Source organism: Onychomys torridus, chromosome 17 (genome assembly GCF_903995425.1).
Source record: "Onychomys torridus chromosome 17, mOncTor1.1, whole genome shotgun sequence".
Lineage (NCBI taxonomy): Eukaryota > Metazoa > Chordata > Mammalia > Rodentia > Cricetidae > Onychomys > Onychomys torridus.
The window spans coordinates 161689-181073 of record NC_050459.1 but is presented as its reverse complement, the minus strand read 5'-3'; the positions used below and the strand labels follow the sequence as shown (position 1 = coordinate 181073).

General features: G+C 44.8%; 1 protein-coding gene across 2 annotated transcripts in view; it reads left to right on the top strand.

The window, feature by feature from the left end:
- Positions 1–8301, top strand: part of Insr (insulin receptor) — a 129162-nt gene extending 120861 nt beyond the window's left edge. For both annotated transcript variants that reach the window (XM_036166430.1, XM_036166429.1), the window contains exons 17-21: positions 269–379; positions 542–701; positions 2311–2440; positions 4085–4219; positions 7319–8301. In XM_036166430.1, coding sequence (XP_036022323.1) covers positions 269–379; positions 542–701; positions 2311–2440; positions 4085–4219; positions 7319–7673 — 891 coding nt within the window. In that variant the 3' untranslated portion in view covers positions 7674–8301. The remainder of the gene's footprint in view (positions 1–268; positions 380–541; positions 702–2310; positions 2441–4084; positions 4220–7318) is intronic.
- Positions 8302–19385: the final 11084 nt, after the last annotated feature.

The following is a 19385-nucleotide window of genomic DNA, read 5'->3' as shown; positions in this document are numbered from 1 at the left end:
TGTACATGAGAGGGAACAGGACAAGGAGAACAGGAACTGCAAAGGTTGGAGGTAAGGACATGGTTTATATACTGAGGAACATTAAGCAGGTAAGATTTGATTGAGATGACCTATACACGAGTGGGTCTATTTGTTTCCCTTACTAGAGCTGGCTATCCTTCATCTGGGCACAGGGTGGCCTCTGTGCTACAGGCACCAGACAGAGAGTCCATGGTGAGTTGAAATAATTCCTGGACCTCTTTGAATCACCTCCATGCTTGTTCTGCAGGTCCGCCTCCTTGGGGTGGTGTCCAAGGGCCAGCCAACACTGGTAGTGATGGAATTGATGGCTCATGGAGACCTGAAAAGTCACCTCCGTTCTCTCCGACCAGATGCCGAGGTGAGCTGCCTCTAGGCCCCTACCAGGGTTCTTAAGTGTACCAACCTCACTAAGTGCAAACCCATATTTTGACTTTGTAACCCTGGCTGCTTTCTCCTTACCCTGCAAGAGATGATTTAGATGGCAGTAGAGAGCTAATTGCAACCCATGTTTTGATTTTAGAATAACCCAGGCCGTCCTCCCCCTACCTTGCAAGAAATGATTCAGATGACAGCAGAAATTGCTGATGGCATGGCATACTTGAATGCCAAGAAGTTTGTGCACCGGGACCTGGCAGCTCGAAACTGCATGGTTGCTCATGATTTTACTGTCAAAATTGGAGGTGTGTCTCGGAATCCTTTAGTGTGTGTGTGTGTGTGTGTGCTTTTCTAGCCCAGAAGCCAACATTTCTGCTCTAGTTTCCTGTCTGTTTCTATTGTAAGTAAGTAAACAGACAAACAAACAAACAAAAACAAATAAATAAAGCAACTTGGGAAGGAAGGAGTCTGTTTCAACTTGTCGTCCATCACCAAGGGAAGTCAGGGTAGGAACCTGAAACAGAAACCATGGAAGAATGCTGCTTCTGGTTTGCTCTGGCTCATGCTTAGGTAGCTTTCACATATAGCTCAGGAGTCCCTGGCAAGGAAATGGTGCTGCCATTGTGGACTGGGCCCTCCTATATCAATTAACACTCAAGACAGTCCCCCCCCACACACATGGCCAGAGGCCAGTCTTAATGGAGGTTTTCCTCCAGGTGACTCTAGCCTGTGCCAAGACGGCAGTTAACACTTACTAGTACAAGACCAAAGGCTGAGCCAGAGAATGCAGAAGGAGACAGCAGAAGCAGATGCCAAGTGCCTAGATGTCTGGCTGGAGTGTGTGGTTAGGATGAGAGGACCCAGGATAGTAAGATGTGAGGCTGAGCTGAAAACCAAGAAGCAGGCATGTAAGAACTTCATAACTCATAGGACTTGCCTCTCCTCTACAAAACCAGTGAGAATCCGGAAGAGGCAAGGTCCAATAAAGATCCTAAAGACCCTATACACACACACACACACACACACACACACAGACACAGACACAGACACACACACACACATTATGGGAGCAGTAGGGAGTTGAACCTATGTGATTCTGAGAGATTCTTTTACATAAGAATGGGAGTCATGCAGGAATGTGACCCAAAGATGACATCCTGCATGAACTATTTGAAGGAAGATGGGACATGATTCTGTATCTGTGATCCCAAAGACCTTCTGCATTGACAGTGAGAAAACCCCCACAAAACCCAGGTGTGGGGTGCATGTATCCCCATACTTGGGGGAGGGAGCAGAAGGAAGATCAAAAGCTTTTCAATGTCATTTTCAGCAACATGGCAGGTCCAAGGCTCTTGGAGAATGTGAGACTGTCTTAAAACCCAAAGAAACAAAAACAATGGGAACAGGAAAGGGTATGATTCTGTTCATATAGCCACCCTTGTGTGGTGGGGTGTTGCCATATGGGAGGATGCACAGGGGAGAGTTGGAAGTGAGCCTGGATTGTGCAAAGGCAATGAGAAGTGAGATGCATTAGAGAGAGATGTAGAGGCAGAGAGGCTTGGTTGCACACTGGGGGTGTGAGCAAAAGGCAGGGTCAAAAGGAGACTCCCAGGTTTTGTTTTTTTGCTGAGCAAAGTGAACAGCAGCAGGTTGGCTGGAAAAAGGAAAAAAGTCTGTTTGGGACACTGGGTAAGGAGTAGGTGGGAAGGATGAGCTGTTGAGAGCTTCAGGCCAGATGGTTGGTTCTTTATCACTGGGAACCTCTTCCCCTTCCTTACGTGGTAGCTCTTGTTGTCCATCCACAGCCTCAGGTACAGCCCCATAACCCCCTCCTGGTGAATTTGCCCCTGTAGTGGTTCTGCAAGGGGTGGAGCTAGGATGATGAACTGAAACATGTGACCTGTTTGTTGTCAGACTTTGGGATGACGAGAGACATCTACGAGACAGATTACTATCGAAAAGGGGGTAAGGGCCTGCTGCCCGTGCGGTGGATGTCACCTGAGTCCCTCAAGGATGGAGTCTTCACCGCCTCTTCTGATATGTGGTAAGTTGTGCATGCATGGGTGGATGTCTGTACTGAGTTGGACTTCTTCAGGAGTCCTACTAATGTGGTCAGCAGGAGGTGGAAGAGGGAAGCCTGCCTTTCACGTATTGAAATAAGGGTGGTTCCTTCTGGGTTCTCTTACATGTCTACCCTTATGTATTGACTGAGAATGATTTTGGAAGAATTTATTTATGAATTATAATGTAAATCGTTGTGTGTGTGCATATTAGTGTGTGTGTGTGTGTGTGTGTGTGTGTGTGTGTTCATGTCCTGTAAAGAGTCTTTCTCTGTCCTGCCAGCCAGCTCACAAATAATGACGCAGAGACTTCTTATTAACTATGAAAGCTCAGCCTATAGCATAGGCTTGTTCCTAGCTAGCTCCTATAACTTAAATTACCCACTTATATTAATCTACGTTCTATCACGTGGTGTTAGCTCTATTTCATCTTCCACCTCCTGCTCCCTCTCTGTGTCTCCTGGCTTCTCCTGACTCTTGATTCCTCCTCCTCTTCCTCTCTCTCCCCAGAAATCCTGCCTACACCTCCTGCCTAGCTATTGGCTGTTCAGCTCTTTATTAAACCAATCATACCGTGTGCAGATCAGTGCACACACGTGTCCATGTGGAAGGCAGATGAAAGCCTTGGGCATAGTTCCTTCTCAGGTGCCATCTACCTTGTTTTTTTAAACAGTGTCTCTTACTGGCCTGAAATTTGCTAAGTTGGCTGGGCTTACTGGCCAGAGATCTCAGGATCCTCCTGTCTCTGTCTACCCTGTGCTGGGATAACTGGTACTTACCACCACCACACCCAGTCTCTCCACCCCATTTTCATGTGTATGTGTGTATGATTGTTTGCCTGTATGTGCATACCAAGCATGCATTCATGTGTGTGTCCATGCCTGTAGAGGTCTGAGGTTGCTATGGGAAATTATCCTTGAATGCCCTTCCACCTTATTCACTGAGGCAGGGTCTCTCAGTCAAACCCAGAGCTAGTCAAACTGCAATGACTACTCTTGCTAGCCAACTTGCTCTAGGGATCCCTTGTCTCTACCTTCTGAGGTTGGAAGTACAGCTAGGTTACTATGCCCACCTGGCATTTACATGATTTTCTGGGGATTTGAACTTATATCCTCAGACTTGTGGAGTGAGCACATAAGCCATTGAGTCATCTCTCCAGCTAGTCCCACTTTAGGTAGATAGATAGATGTGTGGTTGTGTGTGTCTGTTGGAGTGCACATGCCACAGCACATGTGTGGAGGTCAAAGGACAACATATAGGAGTCAGTTCTCTCCTTCCACCATATGGGTCCTTGGGGATCTAACTCAGGCCATTAGGCGTGGCAGCAAGAGCCTTTGCTCACTGAGATATCTTGCTGGCCTGCATATCCGGCTCTTTATTTGGGTTTTGGGCACTGAACTGAGGTACTCATGTTTTGATGGAAAGCATTTTGCCAACTGAGCTATTGCTTCAGTCTGTCAATTGTTTATTTAGTTGGACAACCAAGTTCTAGTAAGGCAAAAGAGGTATGAATGAATGCGTTTGAGAGAGAGAGATGGTGTGTGTGTGTGTGTGTGTGTGTGTGTGTGTGTGTGTGTGTGTGTGTTTCATTGGCTTCTTTGTTAATTATTCTCAATTGTCATTGGCAGGTCCTTTGGGGTGGTCCTTTGGGAAATCACTAGTCTGGCTGAGCAACCTTACCAAGGCCTGTCTAATGAGCAGGTGTTGAAATTTGTCATGGATGGAGGCTATCTGGAGCCACCAGATAATTGTCCTGAGAGACTGTAAGTATAGAGAAGAGGTGGAGAGCATTATGGGTTTATTCAAAAGGCTTTGCACTTTATATGTTTTGTGTCTGTATATACCAGGTATATATGTGTGGGGGATAGGCCTTATGCCTACATGTATGTTTGTATAGCATGCGTTTTGGATGCATGCAATATGCAAGCACATGTTTATATTTTCACATGTGCCTACATATGTGCTTATGTTTGCATATATTTATGCCTCTGCATGTTTCATACAGTCTACATGTATACATTTGCACATCAAGTCTGTTTTAAAGATTTATTTTTAATCTTAGGTATGTATGTGCATAACTTACATGCTTGGTGTCCAAGGATACCAGAAGAGGGTTTTAGATCCCTGGACCTGGAATTACAGGTGGTAGTGAACCAATACATGGGTGCTAGGAGCTAAACCTTGGTCCTCTTCAAGAGGGGCAAGTGCTCTTAACCACTGAGACATCTCTTTAGCTCCTTAAATTTTTTTAAATGCACTTGTGCATACCTGTTGTATATCCATGTGTGGAGGCCAGAGGACATCCTCCTCAGAAGTACCATTCACCTCCGCGGAGACATGGGTTTTCATCGGTGTGGCACTCACTGAGTCAGCTAGGCTGACCTCTACCTCCCGAGCACTGGGATTGTAAATGTGTATATTTTTTTATGTAGGTTCTGAGGACCCCACTCAGGTCGTCAGGCTTGAGGGGTGAGCACTTTCCTGACTGAGCCACCTCCCAACCTTGCGTATCAAATCTTTATAGCCATATTTGTGTTTGTATCCATGTCTTCTTGTACGCGCTTGCATTTGACTTTTATTTTCTCTTTACATTTCGAACTTTCTGAACATTGCCTCATCAAGGCCCTTTCCTAACCATACCAGTTTGTGACTGGTTGAGAACTGAGGAATTTACCTGTGATGATTAGTTTTAATTATCAACTTGAGACACAATCTGGAATTGTCTGGGAGGAGAGTATCACTGATAGGGTGTCTAGGCAACACTGGCCTGTGGGCATGTCTTGGGGATTGTCTTGGTTATGTTAACTGAGGTCACTTACCAGCCCACTGTGGGTGGCACCATTTCCTAGGCAGGGAAACCTCAACTGTATGAAGTGGAGACAGCAAGCTGAGCAGACATGCATACTCACTCTGTCTGCTCTTGGCTGTGCATGGGACGTGACAAGCTGCTTTAGGTTCCCGCTGCCTTCCTTCACTTCCCCACTTTGATGGACTGCAGCCTGGGAGCTAAAGTCAGCCTGTCTCCCCAGGTGTCCTTTATTGGGGCATTTTGTCATCCTAGCACTGGAAAGGAACCTAAGCCCCAGGGCAGAGGTTCACAACCTTTCCCTAAAGGCTCACTTACAAATACTGACAGCAGATGGCCCTGTGCAGTCGTGGCTTGAATACAGTCATAGGCCTTGCATATGGATGAGACCATGGGCATTAGCTGTCATTGCTAGGAAATACCTGAGAAGTTTGGCTCAAAGGAGGAAAGACTTACTGTGGCTCACAGATTCAGTCTCAATCCATGCTCACTTGGTGCAGCTGCTTAGAGCTGTGGTGAGGCAGAAGGCCAAGGGTGGTAGGGAAAAGAAAAGGACTGAGACCGGAAATAAGATACACGCCTCTGGTGACCTACTGCCTCCAACAAGGCCCCTCCTCTTAGAGTTTCGCTTACTCCATGGATGGTTTCATCCGTTGACTAGGTTAATGCCCTCATGACCCAGTCTCTTTGCCAGAGCCGTACCTTGAACCACTGTTGCGGCAACAGCTCAGTGTTTGGTGGGCATCTAAGAAACAGCACAATACCCTGTGACAATAAAACTTTATAAACACATGCAGGGGGCCAGATTTGATTCAAGGTCTGAAATTTGCTCTAGGGCAAGTTACGTGGGAGAAAGGAGAAGGTCAAGATGAAAATGCAAGCCCTCGGCTCCCGTTTGGAGTGCTCAGGCTGAGTAAAGTAGAAGCCTGGGCTCCTGGGGAGTCTGTAAGGATGAGACATGCACTCTTGTATGATGTTAGGCACTAGTGTGCCTCAGTACTGAAAATACTGCATGGCCACCAGGCTGGTTCTATGACTAAGGCTCCTCTTGACATTTTCTCTTGACCTATGAGGAAACCAGCCCTGAAGGGTCTTTAAGCCTAGAATGACTGTTGGGTACAGGGAAGCCTCAGCAAGCAGCTCCAGGTCGGGGTATAAAACACACCACCCCTGAGGCACAGGAGACTGGGAATGTGTAAGGCAACAAACATGTACAATACAATGTCTGTTCAGTTTCTTACCTCTGTTACCACGGTAAAAACTGACCAAAAGCAATTTAGAGGAGGAAGGACATATCTGGATCCCGGATGGGGTAGTCAGAGTAGGCAGCAGTGAGTCATGGCACATTGTTGTCAGAGCAGAGAGAAGTGTGTGATGTTTGCTTGTTTGTGATGTTTGCTTGTTTGTCTCGGCTTGCTTTCCACACTCTTGTGATGTGTAGGAGCCCCTGCCCAGCCTGTAACGTTCTCCACACATCAGTTGATAGTCAGGACAACCCCCACGGCACAGCACGTTGGAAGCCCAGCCTCGTCTAAAGTTTCCCCAGTTGGGGCTCTTTTCCCAGTTGACAGCTTCTTGGGTTCCATTACATCATTTCCTCCTCCCTGCCCCTCCCTCCTCCCTCCTCCCTCCCAACTCATTTCTTTCCTTATGTTTCCCTTCCTTTCTATTTCTCCTTCTCCTTTCGCTTCCCTTGCCCTCCCTCTTCTTCCACTGAGCACTGCCCCTCTTTGTACTTTTCAATTAGAGGCACTGGTCTCACTAAGTTGCCCAGGCTGGTCTGAAAGTCAAGTCACCCTAACCTGGCAGGCCTTGAATTTATGGTCGTCCTACCGCAGCCTCGCGAGAGCTGGGATGACTGGCCTCGCTCCGGAGTTTTCCCGGCTTGCTTTTCAATGCTGTCTTCCAGTCCTGCAAGAATTGTCAGACCAGCCTTGGCCGTCACAAGTGCAGCCACGGCCAAGGCTCCTTCTACTTGGATGTCGGTGGGGCGGGGTAGGAGGGAGCTGCTTGGTCCCACATCGAGACTCATCCACCTCGGTCCCTGTCCCCGCAGTACTGACCTGATGCGCATGTGCTGGCATTTCAACCCCAAGATGAGGCCAACCTTCCTGGAAATCGTCAACCTGCTCAAGGATGACCTCCACCCCAGCTTTCCAGAAGTTTCCTTCTTCTACAGCGAAGAGAACAAGGCTCCTGAGAGTGAGGAGCCGGAGCTGGAGTTCGAGGACATGGAGAATGTCCCCTTGGATAGGTCCTCTCACTGTCAGAGGGAAGAGGCTGGCAGCCGGGAGGGAGGGTCCTCTCTCAGCATCAAACGGACCTATGATGAACACATCCCGTACACCCACATGAACGGGGGCAAGAAGAACGGGCGCGTGCTGACGCTGCCCAGGTCAAACCCTTCCTAACAGGGCCTGCTGGGGGAGGATGCTTTCTGTTTTTAAACTCTTCTCTAGTTTGACCGCCTCCAGGAAACTCAGGATTATCAGGACTCGACCCAGATGTGAAACTGAGCTCAGAGATAGTTCATACACGTTTCTGTTTGTCTTTTGACCTACAAATACACACGTGTGATTGCCAACCCTGCAAGCCGCGGAGGGCTAACTGTGAACCTCAAGGGGTTGGGCGTTTCGTGGCTCTGCCCCTCCCCCAGCCACAGTTTCAGACCAGGCTTTTGTTGCTGTTGATTTCCTCGTAGATTGAAAGAACGCACCTGTTTCCACAGGCGGTTTTCTTTTCTTACTAGTGTTGGAGTTACAGTTAGTTGTCAAAGACAGAATTTATTTATGGAGCACAAGCCAGAAAGCAAAGGAGAGACAGACAGCAAAAAACAAAAAACAAAAACAAAAAAAGCCCAATGCAGAACCCTGTTCTAGCTTGGGCTTTGAGAAGGTTTCATTAATCTGAGAGAAGGATTTTATTTTATTTTATTTTATGTTTTCCTCATTCACAAAATCAGTTCCTCAAATTGACCAATAGCTGCTGCTTTCATATTTTATTTTGGGAAAGGGTGTGTAGTCCTAAGTGTGTGTTCATGTGCACACTTGTGTGCATTTGTGTGTGCACTGTGTCCAGGATAGAGAACACAGGGTGGGGTGGGGGTTGTGTGTGTGTGAAATATCATCTGGACAGATGCTTGGGGAACCCGCTTGGGAAGCTCCTGACGCTTGGAGTAGTTGACCTCCTCACGTTGTCCTTCCTTCTTATTAATTCAGCGCCTGTCCCTCCAGAGATGCTTCTCAGTCAGGCAGAAGTCTTGCTCAGGTGTCTTCTTTCCCTCCCTTTGGCAATGTTTTCCAAAAACTGAGGGAGGACCGTTTGGTCTGGATTCATCAGGGGTGTTTGGAAGACCAAACAAAGCAAAGGACACACACACACACACACACACACACACACACACACACACACACGGGAAGTAAAAAGAAGTCGGATGACAATTTTGAGAATATATTTGTAACATATTTAATGCTTAGGGAATCTCTGGCATGAGCCTAATAAGTTATTATTTCCTTGTGGGCAGGGAAGTGGGTGCACCTGCCTGTGTGGGGAGACAGAACAGTGTGGGAGCAGCCTCTGTGTTTGGTCTTTGAAGCACACGTTTTTCTGAGAATTATACCACATTAGCTGCTAGCCCTTCAGGACACGGAGAGGTCTTGTGGAGTAGGTGAGAAACTGGACTTTTGACTGGTTATGCTAGCAAGATGGACTGGATGTTTCTTGCTTGGATACACTGGTGGTTACCTGGAGCTGAGCTGGCCTTCCAGAACACCTGTGTTCATCTTTGGGTTCTTATCTGCTTGTGTACCTCACCTCTTCAAGGCCTACATGTTACTCAGTCATTGTAAAAACACAACAAACTCATCCCAAAGACCAACGGCACAGATGGACTTTGAGAACACTAAGCAATATATAAGGAGACGCGCCCTGGGATAGCTGTTGGTCGGCTCCATCCTTGGGGCATCTCCTGTCCTCCACACTAAACTCCCACAGCTGCTCCTGGTGCCAGGAACCTCAGCTCGGGCCAGGTGTGGCTCCTGAGTATGCCTCAGTCTGGAGGAGGCAACATCAGAGACTTTCTTCCCACTGCTAAGAGCTTGTGAAAGGATGTGAACCCACAGCTTCTTCTCTTTGCATAAACCCACAGCTGCTCAAGTAGAAGAAGCAAACAACCGTGGCGAACTCATGGATTGGGGCTCAGATCCTCCCACACATTCTTCCCTGTCTGCATTTCCCCAAATATTTGAAACCCTTCTTCTCCTCCAGGAGATGTGAGATAAAGACCCAGTGTCCACCCCAAAACCCTCTTGATTCTTGGTTGAGAACATGAGTAGACACAAATCCTGATTGCCAGTTGCTGTTGAATTTGTATTAGAAAAATGACAGACGTAAAATGTTACTAGGGAACTCAGTGATTGGAATAAGAAGCAAGAGTCACAGTTTTTTCACCCAGATCACTTTGTAAATAGAGGGTCTGTGCATCAATGGAAGACATGTAGCTCTGGTATTTGTTGTTTATTTTTCCTTTTCACAGTAAATTTGTAGTGGTCAGATGCTACACTAGCAGGAATTTCCACATTTTTCTAATTCAAAAGGTTTTCTTATATTACTGGGGAAAGTATTTATTTTAATATATAAAATCACTCTTGAAAATCACTTTTGTAAAAAAATGGTGTGCATGTAACATTTTTTTTATCAAGGAAAAATAAAAACAGGTGAGTGTGGGTCATGTTTTTATTTCTCACAGCACAGTCTACCTCAGTGTCTTGTTAGGATGAGGTTCAGTAACAGATGTCGAGGCTTTGGAATTCTGGCTGGATCCTGCTCTGAGTTGGGGAGCTGTGTGCCAGTTGATCTCTGAATACCAGGGACTAGGAAAAATTTTGAGAGAGGGAGTTGGGATGAAGAAATTAGAGCCTTCCTGTGAACCCAGATTCTTCTCTTTGCTGATAGTCTCCTGAATTTAACCTCCTTATAAAGCCTGTTTGCTGATGCACACTCCTCACACAACAAGCCGCTCTTCATTCTGTCTGGATTTAGCCTCTCTGTGAGGCCCCTCATCTAGGGGCTTTTGATGAGAGGTGATGAGGCTGTGAGCCAGCACCCACAGCTGTCACATGAAACCCCAAGACATGAATGCAAAGGCATGCTGGGTTCTCTAACCATTATTCCTCCTTGCCCTTTTCAGGTGTATGAGGCTTTGGGTGTTTTTGGGCACCTCCTGCACAAATAGCCAGTATGAGGGCATTTGGGGAAAATCCTAATCTAAAACCCATCAGTTTCTTGAAAATATTTTAGGCAATGAAAGGAACCCTATGCTGGGGTTTGGTTGACCTCGAGCTGACACTGTTTGGCCCTGTGCAATTGTGAGAACTCTGGAAGTCAAGGCAGGGCCAGCATGGCACCTGTTTTTAAGCTTCACCATTCTTGCTCACTTTGTGACACTGTCCTTGAAAACTCACTTTTTCCATCTTCTCTGGAGAGATGTGCTGACGTGGGGTGACCCTATGAAAAAGGACTTCACCAGTTCCATTTGATATCGACTATTACTTGGGAAGAAACAAGTAGCTGTTGGTTTGATGATAATTTTGGCTTCAGAAGATGTTAGCTTTGTAAGAAAAGAACCTTGGGACCTGGGAAATCATGGCTATCCTGAGAGTTTGTAGTGATGGGTGAGAGAGAGATAAAGCAACAAAACCAGGTTACACTGACACTTGGTTGTGTGTCTCATTATTTTAAAACCCTTTTTATGATCATGGTGAAAGCCACACAGTCATTTCTTCCAGGATAATAGCTGACATGTTTTCTGTCTGGTCCAATGATAGCAAGCACACACCAGGAAGTGCTGCTGTTCTTGGAGCCCTTCTAGATGCTTTCCTGTCATTTGAGGCTAGCTAGAGAGAAAGAGCACAATTTGGGAGAATGTGGAGATTGATGGGAAGAGCTGCATGTCTATTTCTGTGGCTGGTGGGAGTGATGCCACCAAGACAAGCACAGATCACCCTTGTTATCTCACCAGGACATATTGATTATTGTGTTAAGGACTATACATTTATTTGAAGTCCACTATAACACTGGCCAAAGGGCAGTATCACTGCAAATCTGGTTCATTTTGGCAATCTTGGTAAATGAGTGCCTGTCATTCTAGGAATGGTTTTTCTACTTCATGATAGGTGGTTGTGTTCTGCATGTTAACAGGTGAATTCTTGAGAACATAGATGCTTCAAAAATTATGGTTTTGTTGGACATGGGAAAAGAATAATGCTGACTTTGTGTAAATGGCACACATGGGTAGAGCCATTCTAGAAAACCTTCCAGAATGTTCCTCAGAATATGAATTTACACAAGAGATGAGGTTGGGGAATAGGAATAACAGATTATCACTTGCTGTTTAAACTACACAAAGTAATATGGTCTTTTAAGAGGTCATGACTGAAGAAATATTTATCCTCAGGTGGTCCTCAAGAAATGGGGATCCACTTGATAATAGTCAAGGTCCAGAATCAGCCTCTGGTCAAATTTTTATCTGTATGTGGGCCATTAAAAAAAAAATTGTTAAAAACTGGATTATGAACCTGGGATTCTTGTTATCATTTGAGAAGGAAGGACAGGCCCTCAAATGTGTGTGTGTGTGTGTGTGTGTGTGTGTGTGTGTGTGTGTGTGTGTCCATGCACATGTCCAGGGATGGCTTGTTTGGGCCTTATCCTTTGTATCAAAGTTGCTGCTCCTTGCCCCTTTATGTGCCTGGGTAGCTACACCCCATATGTAAGCAGTGTGGGATCAAATGTACCACAGTGCTGCAGAATACTCAGAAACACAAAACCCACCCAAAACACAGCGATGTTTTCATGTACAGAATATGCCTTTTTTTGTGAGGTGAGGGGAGGGACTGAAATTGTTCTGCATGTACAATACAGGCTAATTACTTGTTTATATTAAAATTTGGAATAAATTATCTGAGACTGTTTTTTATGTGATATCCAGGTTGGTCTGGGTGGGGCTGTGGCTTTGAGATTTTATATATTAAGCAAAAACCTGGGAAACTCTGTGTGTGTGTGTGTGTGTGTGTGTGTGTGTGTGTGTGTGTGTGTGTGTTCATGTATGCAGTTACATATGTGTATGAATGTTCATGTTTGTAAGTGGAAGCATGTGTCCAGAGGATAGATTCAGATGTCTCTTAGGTGCTGTCCTCCATTATTTTTGAGACAGGATTTCTCATAGCTGACTAGCCAATGAACTCTGGTGATCTTCCTGTTTCTACCTCTCTAGTGCTGGGGTTATAAGCACATGCCACCATGGCTGACTTTTTTTTTTTAAATGTTGTTTTTGGGGATTAAACATTTAAAGGGGGGTAACAAGTGCTCATAGCCATACTATAATGCAAAATGCTTTTAGTTTAACTTCAGAGGTCCCCATAGTCTTTCACAGTCTCAAAACTCCTTAAAAGTCTAAAGTCTCTTCTGAGACTCATGGCAATCTCTTAACTATGATTCCATGTAAAATCAAAATAAAAGAAACATACCATACTTTCAATATACAATGGCACAGGATATATGTTACTATTCCAAAAAAAGAGGAAAGGGTGGACAGTGAGGAAATACTGGACCAAAGCTGGGCAAACTCCAAACTCTGCATATCTATGTCTGATGTCAAGGCAGTCTTCAGATCTCCAACTTCTTTCAGCTTTGTTTACTGCAACATACTTTTCTCTCTTGGGCTGGTTCTACTTCGAATCTGAAGTGATGACTCTAGCATCTCCAACATCTTGGAGTCCCCAATACAATCCAGGTTACACCTTCATAGCTTCATGAAATGGCCTCTTTGGCCTCCATGCAGGGACACCCCTGACACACACCTGGCTTCAACAGTTTCCTTAGCTGTAGAGGGAGATTCTACAACCCCTTTCTTGTATTCTTTCTTGACTCTAAAGCTAGAACTGTGTGGCTGAAGCTGCCAGATTCTGCTGCTTGCTGGGACTGGAGCTTGGCCCCCCCTCCTTTAATTACATCTTCACTAGTTTTCTGTTGTTCATGGTTTCCTTTCACTGCTGAAGATTTCCTTTAATTCCTTTTCACAAGTTAGAAGCTTAGCTTGGTGGAGTCTTGCCCTGAGGTCACCACTCCCTTGATTCCATTTATCAGCAGGCTTTTCTTTAAACTTTATCTCTTTGAACACTGGACTTGGCTCCGACATTACATTTCCTGGTGTTCCTTATCTCCTCAAACTGTATATTTTGTATTTTTCCTTTCTCAGCTTGCTCCTTTTCATTACAGAGCTGCTTAAGACGGCCCAGTAATAACCACCAAACACAGTCTTGAAAGAGCAATGCAGACTGTCTTGAAATCTCCTCTGCCAAGGCCATCAATTCAAAAGTTTTCAGTTTAGCTTCAGACTGATTTTAGGACAAGGGCAAAAAAAAAAAATTAGCCACATTCTTTGCCAAAACATCACAAGAATGGTCTACAGACCCTTTACCCTCTGAAACTTTTTTGAGCTGGGCTTCCACAGTTGAAATCACCCTGAGCACTGTTTTCCATGCTTCCACTAGGATGACCCATTAGACCCACCTAAAGTAGCCAACCATTTTTCTAGTCCAAAGTCCCAAAGTCTTCATATTCTTCCAACAAGCATCATGGTCAGGCCTGTCACAGCAACGCACCAGTCCCTGGCACCAACTTCTGTCCTAGTCAGTGTTCTATTGCTGTGAAGAGACGCCATGACCAAGGCAGCTTTTATAGAAGAAAGTATTTAGCCGGGCGGTGGTGGCACATGCCTGTAATCCCAGCACTTGGGAGGCAGAGCCAGGCGGATCTCTGTGAGTTTGAGGCCAGCCTGGGCTACCAAGTGAGTTCTAGGAAAGGCGCAAAGCTACACAGAGAAACCCTGTCTCAAAAAACAAAAACAAACAGACAAACAAACAAAAAAGAATGTATTTAATTGGGTTGTTTACAGTTTCAGAGGTTTAGTTCATTACCATCATGGCAGGAAGCATGGTGGCATGTAGGCATGCTCTGGAGCAGTCGCTGAAAGCTATATCACGATCAGTGGGCAGAGAGAGACTCTGGGCTTGGCACAGGCTTTTGAAACCTCAAAGCCCACCTTCAGTGACACACTTCCTACAAAAGGCCACACCTCTTAGTTCCTTTAATCCTTTCACACAGTGCCACTCCCTGGTGACTAAGCATTCAAATATATGAGCCTATGGGAGCCATTTTTATTCAAACCACAACACAAGTAATGTGTAACTCAGGTCTTTGTGCTTGGAAGGTGTGATGGCTGATCTTGGTTGTCCTTATAGATTACTGGTTGATGGGGCAAAGGGAAGCACACCATGGGCAGTATAATCTCTAGGCATGTGGGCCTGGTATGTATATATAAGAGCTGAGCAGAAGCTACCAGTGAGTAAGCTACTAGGCAGAATTTCTTCATGGTTTCTGCCTCAAGCTCTTGCTTTGAGTTCCTACCTCGGTTTCCCTTGATGGTGGACTACACTTTAAGCTTAAATAAACCCTTTCCTCACTGGTTGCTTTTGGTCAGGGTGTTTATCATGGCAAAAGAAAAAGAAGCAAACACACAAAGCAATCCCTTTACTCACTGAGCCATCCCCAGCCAGAGTAGTGGGTTCTGAGAGGGGGCTTCTAGATCTTCACAAAAAACTGGAAGTTAAAATTTTCCATTTTATTTTATTTTTATATGTGTATGAATGCTTTGCCTGCTTGTATGTCTGTGCACCCTGTGTGTGAAGTGCCTGTGGAGTTTAGAAGAGGGTGTTAGATCTCCTGGACCCTAGTAGGAAGCATGGTAATGTATATCTATAACTCCAGGTGGAGACAGACAGATTATGGCAGCTTGCTGGCCAACAAGTCTAGCAGAAGTGGCAAACTTTTATTCAGTCAGACCCTGTCTCAAGGCACTAAGGTGGAGCCTGATAGACAAGCCATATGACATCCTACTCTGGTCTCTGAATGCATGTGCATAGGTGAACACACCTGCACATTCATGTGTGTGTGTGCCAGCATACCATGCATACATATGTATACAACACACACACAGATGCATGTGTGTGAGGACGAGCAAAGAGTCCCCATTTTTAACTCTTTCTATGGCTTTCAATGAGATATAATTTCACATGATAGTTGTTTATTATGTAACAAACACCCCCAGAACTTAATGTTTTAAAACATCAAACTATTTATTTGTGTATATATGTATGCGATAGTGTTTGTGCTTGTGCAGGAGCACATGTACATGTGAGTATGCATGCATATGTATGTATGAGGAAACCAGAGAACCTTTGGGGTTGTTCCTCAGGTGCTGTCCATGCTGCTCCTGTTCTGAGACAGAGTCTCTCTGCTCAGAACTCACTGTGTAGGCTGGACTGGTTGACCAATAAGCTCCCAGGATGCACTTGTCTCTGCCTCTCCAGTGCTGAATTAGTTTTGCACCACCACCATCCTCAGCTCTTTTCATATGTGTTCTGGGGCTAAAACTCAGGTCCCTGTGTTTGCAAGGTAAGGACTTTACCAACGTGGTTCTCTCCCTGCCCCCTATTTCTTTTTAAAAATACTTTTAGCTGATACTTAAAATTGTAAAAATTGTATTTTTAATGTAGTACTGTGTTATATTCAATGCATATATCTATTGCATAGTTGAAGTCAGGTTAAACATACCTGTCTCCTGAAACATTTATTTGTTTATGGTGAAAACCTGCCAGTTTTTTTTTTTTTTTTTCACCATGTACCCCCAGTCTCCTAGAATTCACTGTTTTGGTCAGTCTGACTCTGAACTCACTGAGATTTCCCTGATTCAGCCTCCTAAATACAAAGATTAATGGTATGAAGCACCTTGCCTGACCCTTCCAGCTTTTTAAAAAGCACAGTATATCATTGTCTATAGGCATCTTACCATGTGAGAACACAGCAAAATGGCCCACCCTTGTCTACTTCAATCTGTCAAAGTTTCCCCATGCCCTCTCAGGCTCTGGTGACCACCATTTCATTCTCAACTTTTATGAGATTGGTTTTGTTTTTTTTTTTAAAACGTGTGTGTGTGTGTGTGTGTGTGTGTGTGTGTGTGTGTGTGTGTGTGATATGCATGTGCTGTGTGTGCGTATGGAAGTCAGAGGGTAGTTTGCATGAATTGATTCTCTCCTCCCACCTATGTGGGTTCCAGGAATTAAATTCAGGTCATTGAGCTTGGCAGCAAGAACCATTACCTGCTGCGCCATCTTGCCAGCCCCACCTTTTTAAGATACCAAATGTGAGTGAGACCATGTAGCATTCATATTTCTGTGCCTGAGGTATTTCTCCTAATGATCTTGAGATGCACCAAGTTGTTGTAATTGAAATAAAGATTTTTTTGTTGAATAATATTCTATTGTGCATGCATATATGTGTATAAGGTGAGAGTATGTGTGATGGAGTGTGCTTGTGTATGTGCATATACATAAATGTGTGTGAAGTGTGGGGCCATAGCTCAACTGTGAGTGGTTTTTCTTTTGTGTGCATGTGGGAGGCTATCTACCTTGTTCTTTTTAAAAAATATTTATTTTAGTTTTGTGTGTATGTGTGTGTGTGTTTGTGAGTATATGTATGCGTGAAGAGGGTGTTGGATCTCCTGTAACTGGAGTTACAGGCAGTTGCAAGCCATCTGGTATGGATGCTGAGAACCAAACTCAGGTTATCTGCAAGAGCAGCAAGTTCTCTTGTGACAAAGCTTCTTGTTGGGTCCTAGAGGTCCCTGATTAGGCTAGGATGGCCAGCCAGTGAGCCTCAGGGCTCCTCCTTTTTCCCACTTCCTATCACTAGGTTTACAAATGTGCTTCGCCATGCCTGGCTTTTTCATGGGAGCTGAGCCCTGAACTGAGGTCCTCATGCTTGTGCCGCAGACGTTTTACTGACTGGCCCATCTCCCACACCTCCATTCTCAGATGCTCCTCATCAGTCTCACTGTTGGACAGTTGGGCTGTAGCCATTTCTGGTTTGTTGTGAATAGTGCTGCTCTGAAATTGGCAGTGTGCATTCTTTGAATTTTTAGTTTTATTCCTATTGTTGTGATAAAAAATAACCTGACAAAAAACAACATAAGAGAAAGGGTTTATTTTCACTTGTAATTACAGGCTACAGTTCATTATAGCAGAGAAGTTACAGCAGCAGGGGCCTGAAGCAGCTGGTCACCTTTCATTTGTGGTCAATCAAGAGTGAAAAGAGAATGAATGTGTGGATGCTGTATGCTCACTTGCACTCAGCTTGATTTCTTCACTCTTACATAGCCAGGACTCCTGACTAGGGAATGGTGGCACCCATAGTGGGCTCTTCCTACCTCAATTGACTTAATTAAGATAGTCCCCCCCACCAAGACATGTCCACATGTCAATTCACTGTAGATGCCCTCATTGAGGTATTCTTCCTAAGTAAGTCTAGGCTGTTCTTAGTTGACAATTAAAACACTATCTGTCACAGATGTATATCTAAGAGTGAGATTATTGGGTCAAATATTTTCTTTTCCTTGTAGTGCTGGGCATAGAGCCCAGGGCCCTGTGCATGTTAGGCAAAATACTCTGCCTCTGGTATATATATTCTGAGCTATAGCCAGAGCCCTGCACCAAACTTTCATTTCCTGTGTTTTGAATTGCCTGTGGCTTGAGGCTTTTGCTGGTATAGCTGAGATCACTCACCTTCCACAGGTCACTTCAGGCTTTTTCCTAAGGTTCCAAGTGGGAAGTTAGTAAATGTCAATATTCAAACACTTTCCAAACATGTACTGTATGGTATTTGGTACTTCCCACTTGCCCTAAAGCAAATCATATAACCAAATCCAGACCCCTCCTCTCTCTTTCTCTTTCTTCTCCTCCTCTCCCCCCCCCCCCCCGTTTATACATGTGCTGGGCACAGGGAATTTGGGTGGGGAAAGTTGAGTGCATAGGCATTGGCCCTGCTCTGGTGGTTCTCTTGACTATATCATAAAAGGGAAAATGACATGTGGAAGTATTTGCAAGACAAAGAGACCACATAATAAGAACAGAAGCTAGAGACTGGGGATGGGAAAGAGTCTTGCTGATTTAACATCATTTATTCTCACCAACCTAACTCACTACATGAGAGTACCAGTTACCCCTGCTCTGGGAGTTACCCCAATGACCTAATTGCTTCCCACCAGTTCCCTCACAAATGCCCATCACCAGCTGCTATGAAGGCTGCCAACTCACCCATGAAGCAGTTCCAACAATATCACCTTGGTTTTGCTGTGTACAATGGTCTATCAAGGTGACCCACCCAGGGTCCTACATTTGAAGACCCTTTAGGAGCCTGTGTTGTAATCTGCACAAAGGATGCTACTATTGTGCATGTTGTAATTTACTGTGCTGATGCCGTGGTGACTTCAGTGAACTGGAAGCCACGATGGATCTATTCTATGGTCATAGACTGTAATGAGTGTAGCAGGCACTGTGCTGGACTCACTGAGCTGAGTACCATAGTGAATACACCAGGTATGGAGTAGATGCTGTGGCAGGTCCACTGTGGTGTACACAAATGCTGCTATGATGAGTCACCTGTAGTGGGCTCTTTTGTGGATGTAGGAGATAATATGGCAGATCATATCTTAGTTAGGGTTTCTATTACTGTGAAGAGACATCGTGACCATGGAAACTCTTATAAAGAAAACATTTAATTGAAGTGGCTCACTTACAGTTTCAGAGGTTCAGTCCATTATCATTATGGCAGGGAGTATGGTGGCATACAGTCAGACATGGTGCTGGAGAAATAGCTGAGAGTCCTACATCTTGCAGGCAACAGGAAGTCAACTGACTGTCACACTGAGCAAAGCTGGAGAAAAAGAGACCTCAAAACATGTCCTCACAGTGACACACTTCATCCATAAGACCATACCCAATATGATCCTCATTTTAACTAGTCAGCTACAAATATAGACAATGAAATGTTATTGACAATATTTTTATTATTCTCCTTTTGAGATTATAATGCAATTACATCATTTCCTTCTTTCTATTTCCATCTCTGAAACTTCCCATACACCTCTTGCGTTTTTATTTGAATTCATTCATTGCTTGTATGGTCATTAATTGTTTTTATATAGTCATACATACACACACAGAGACACA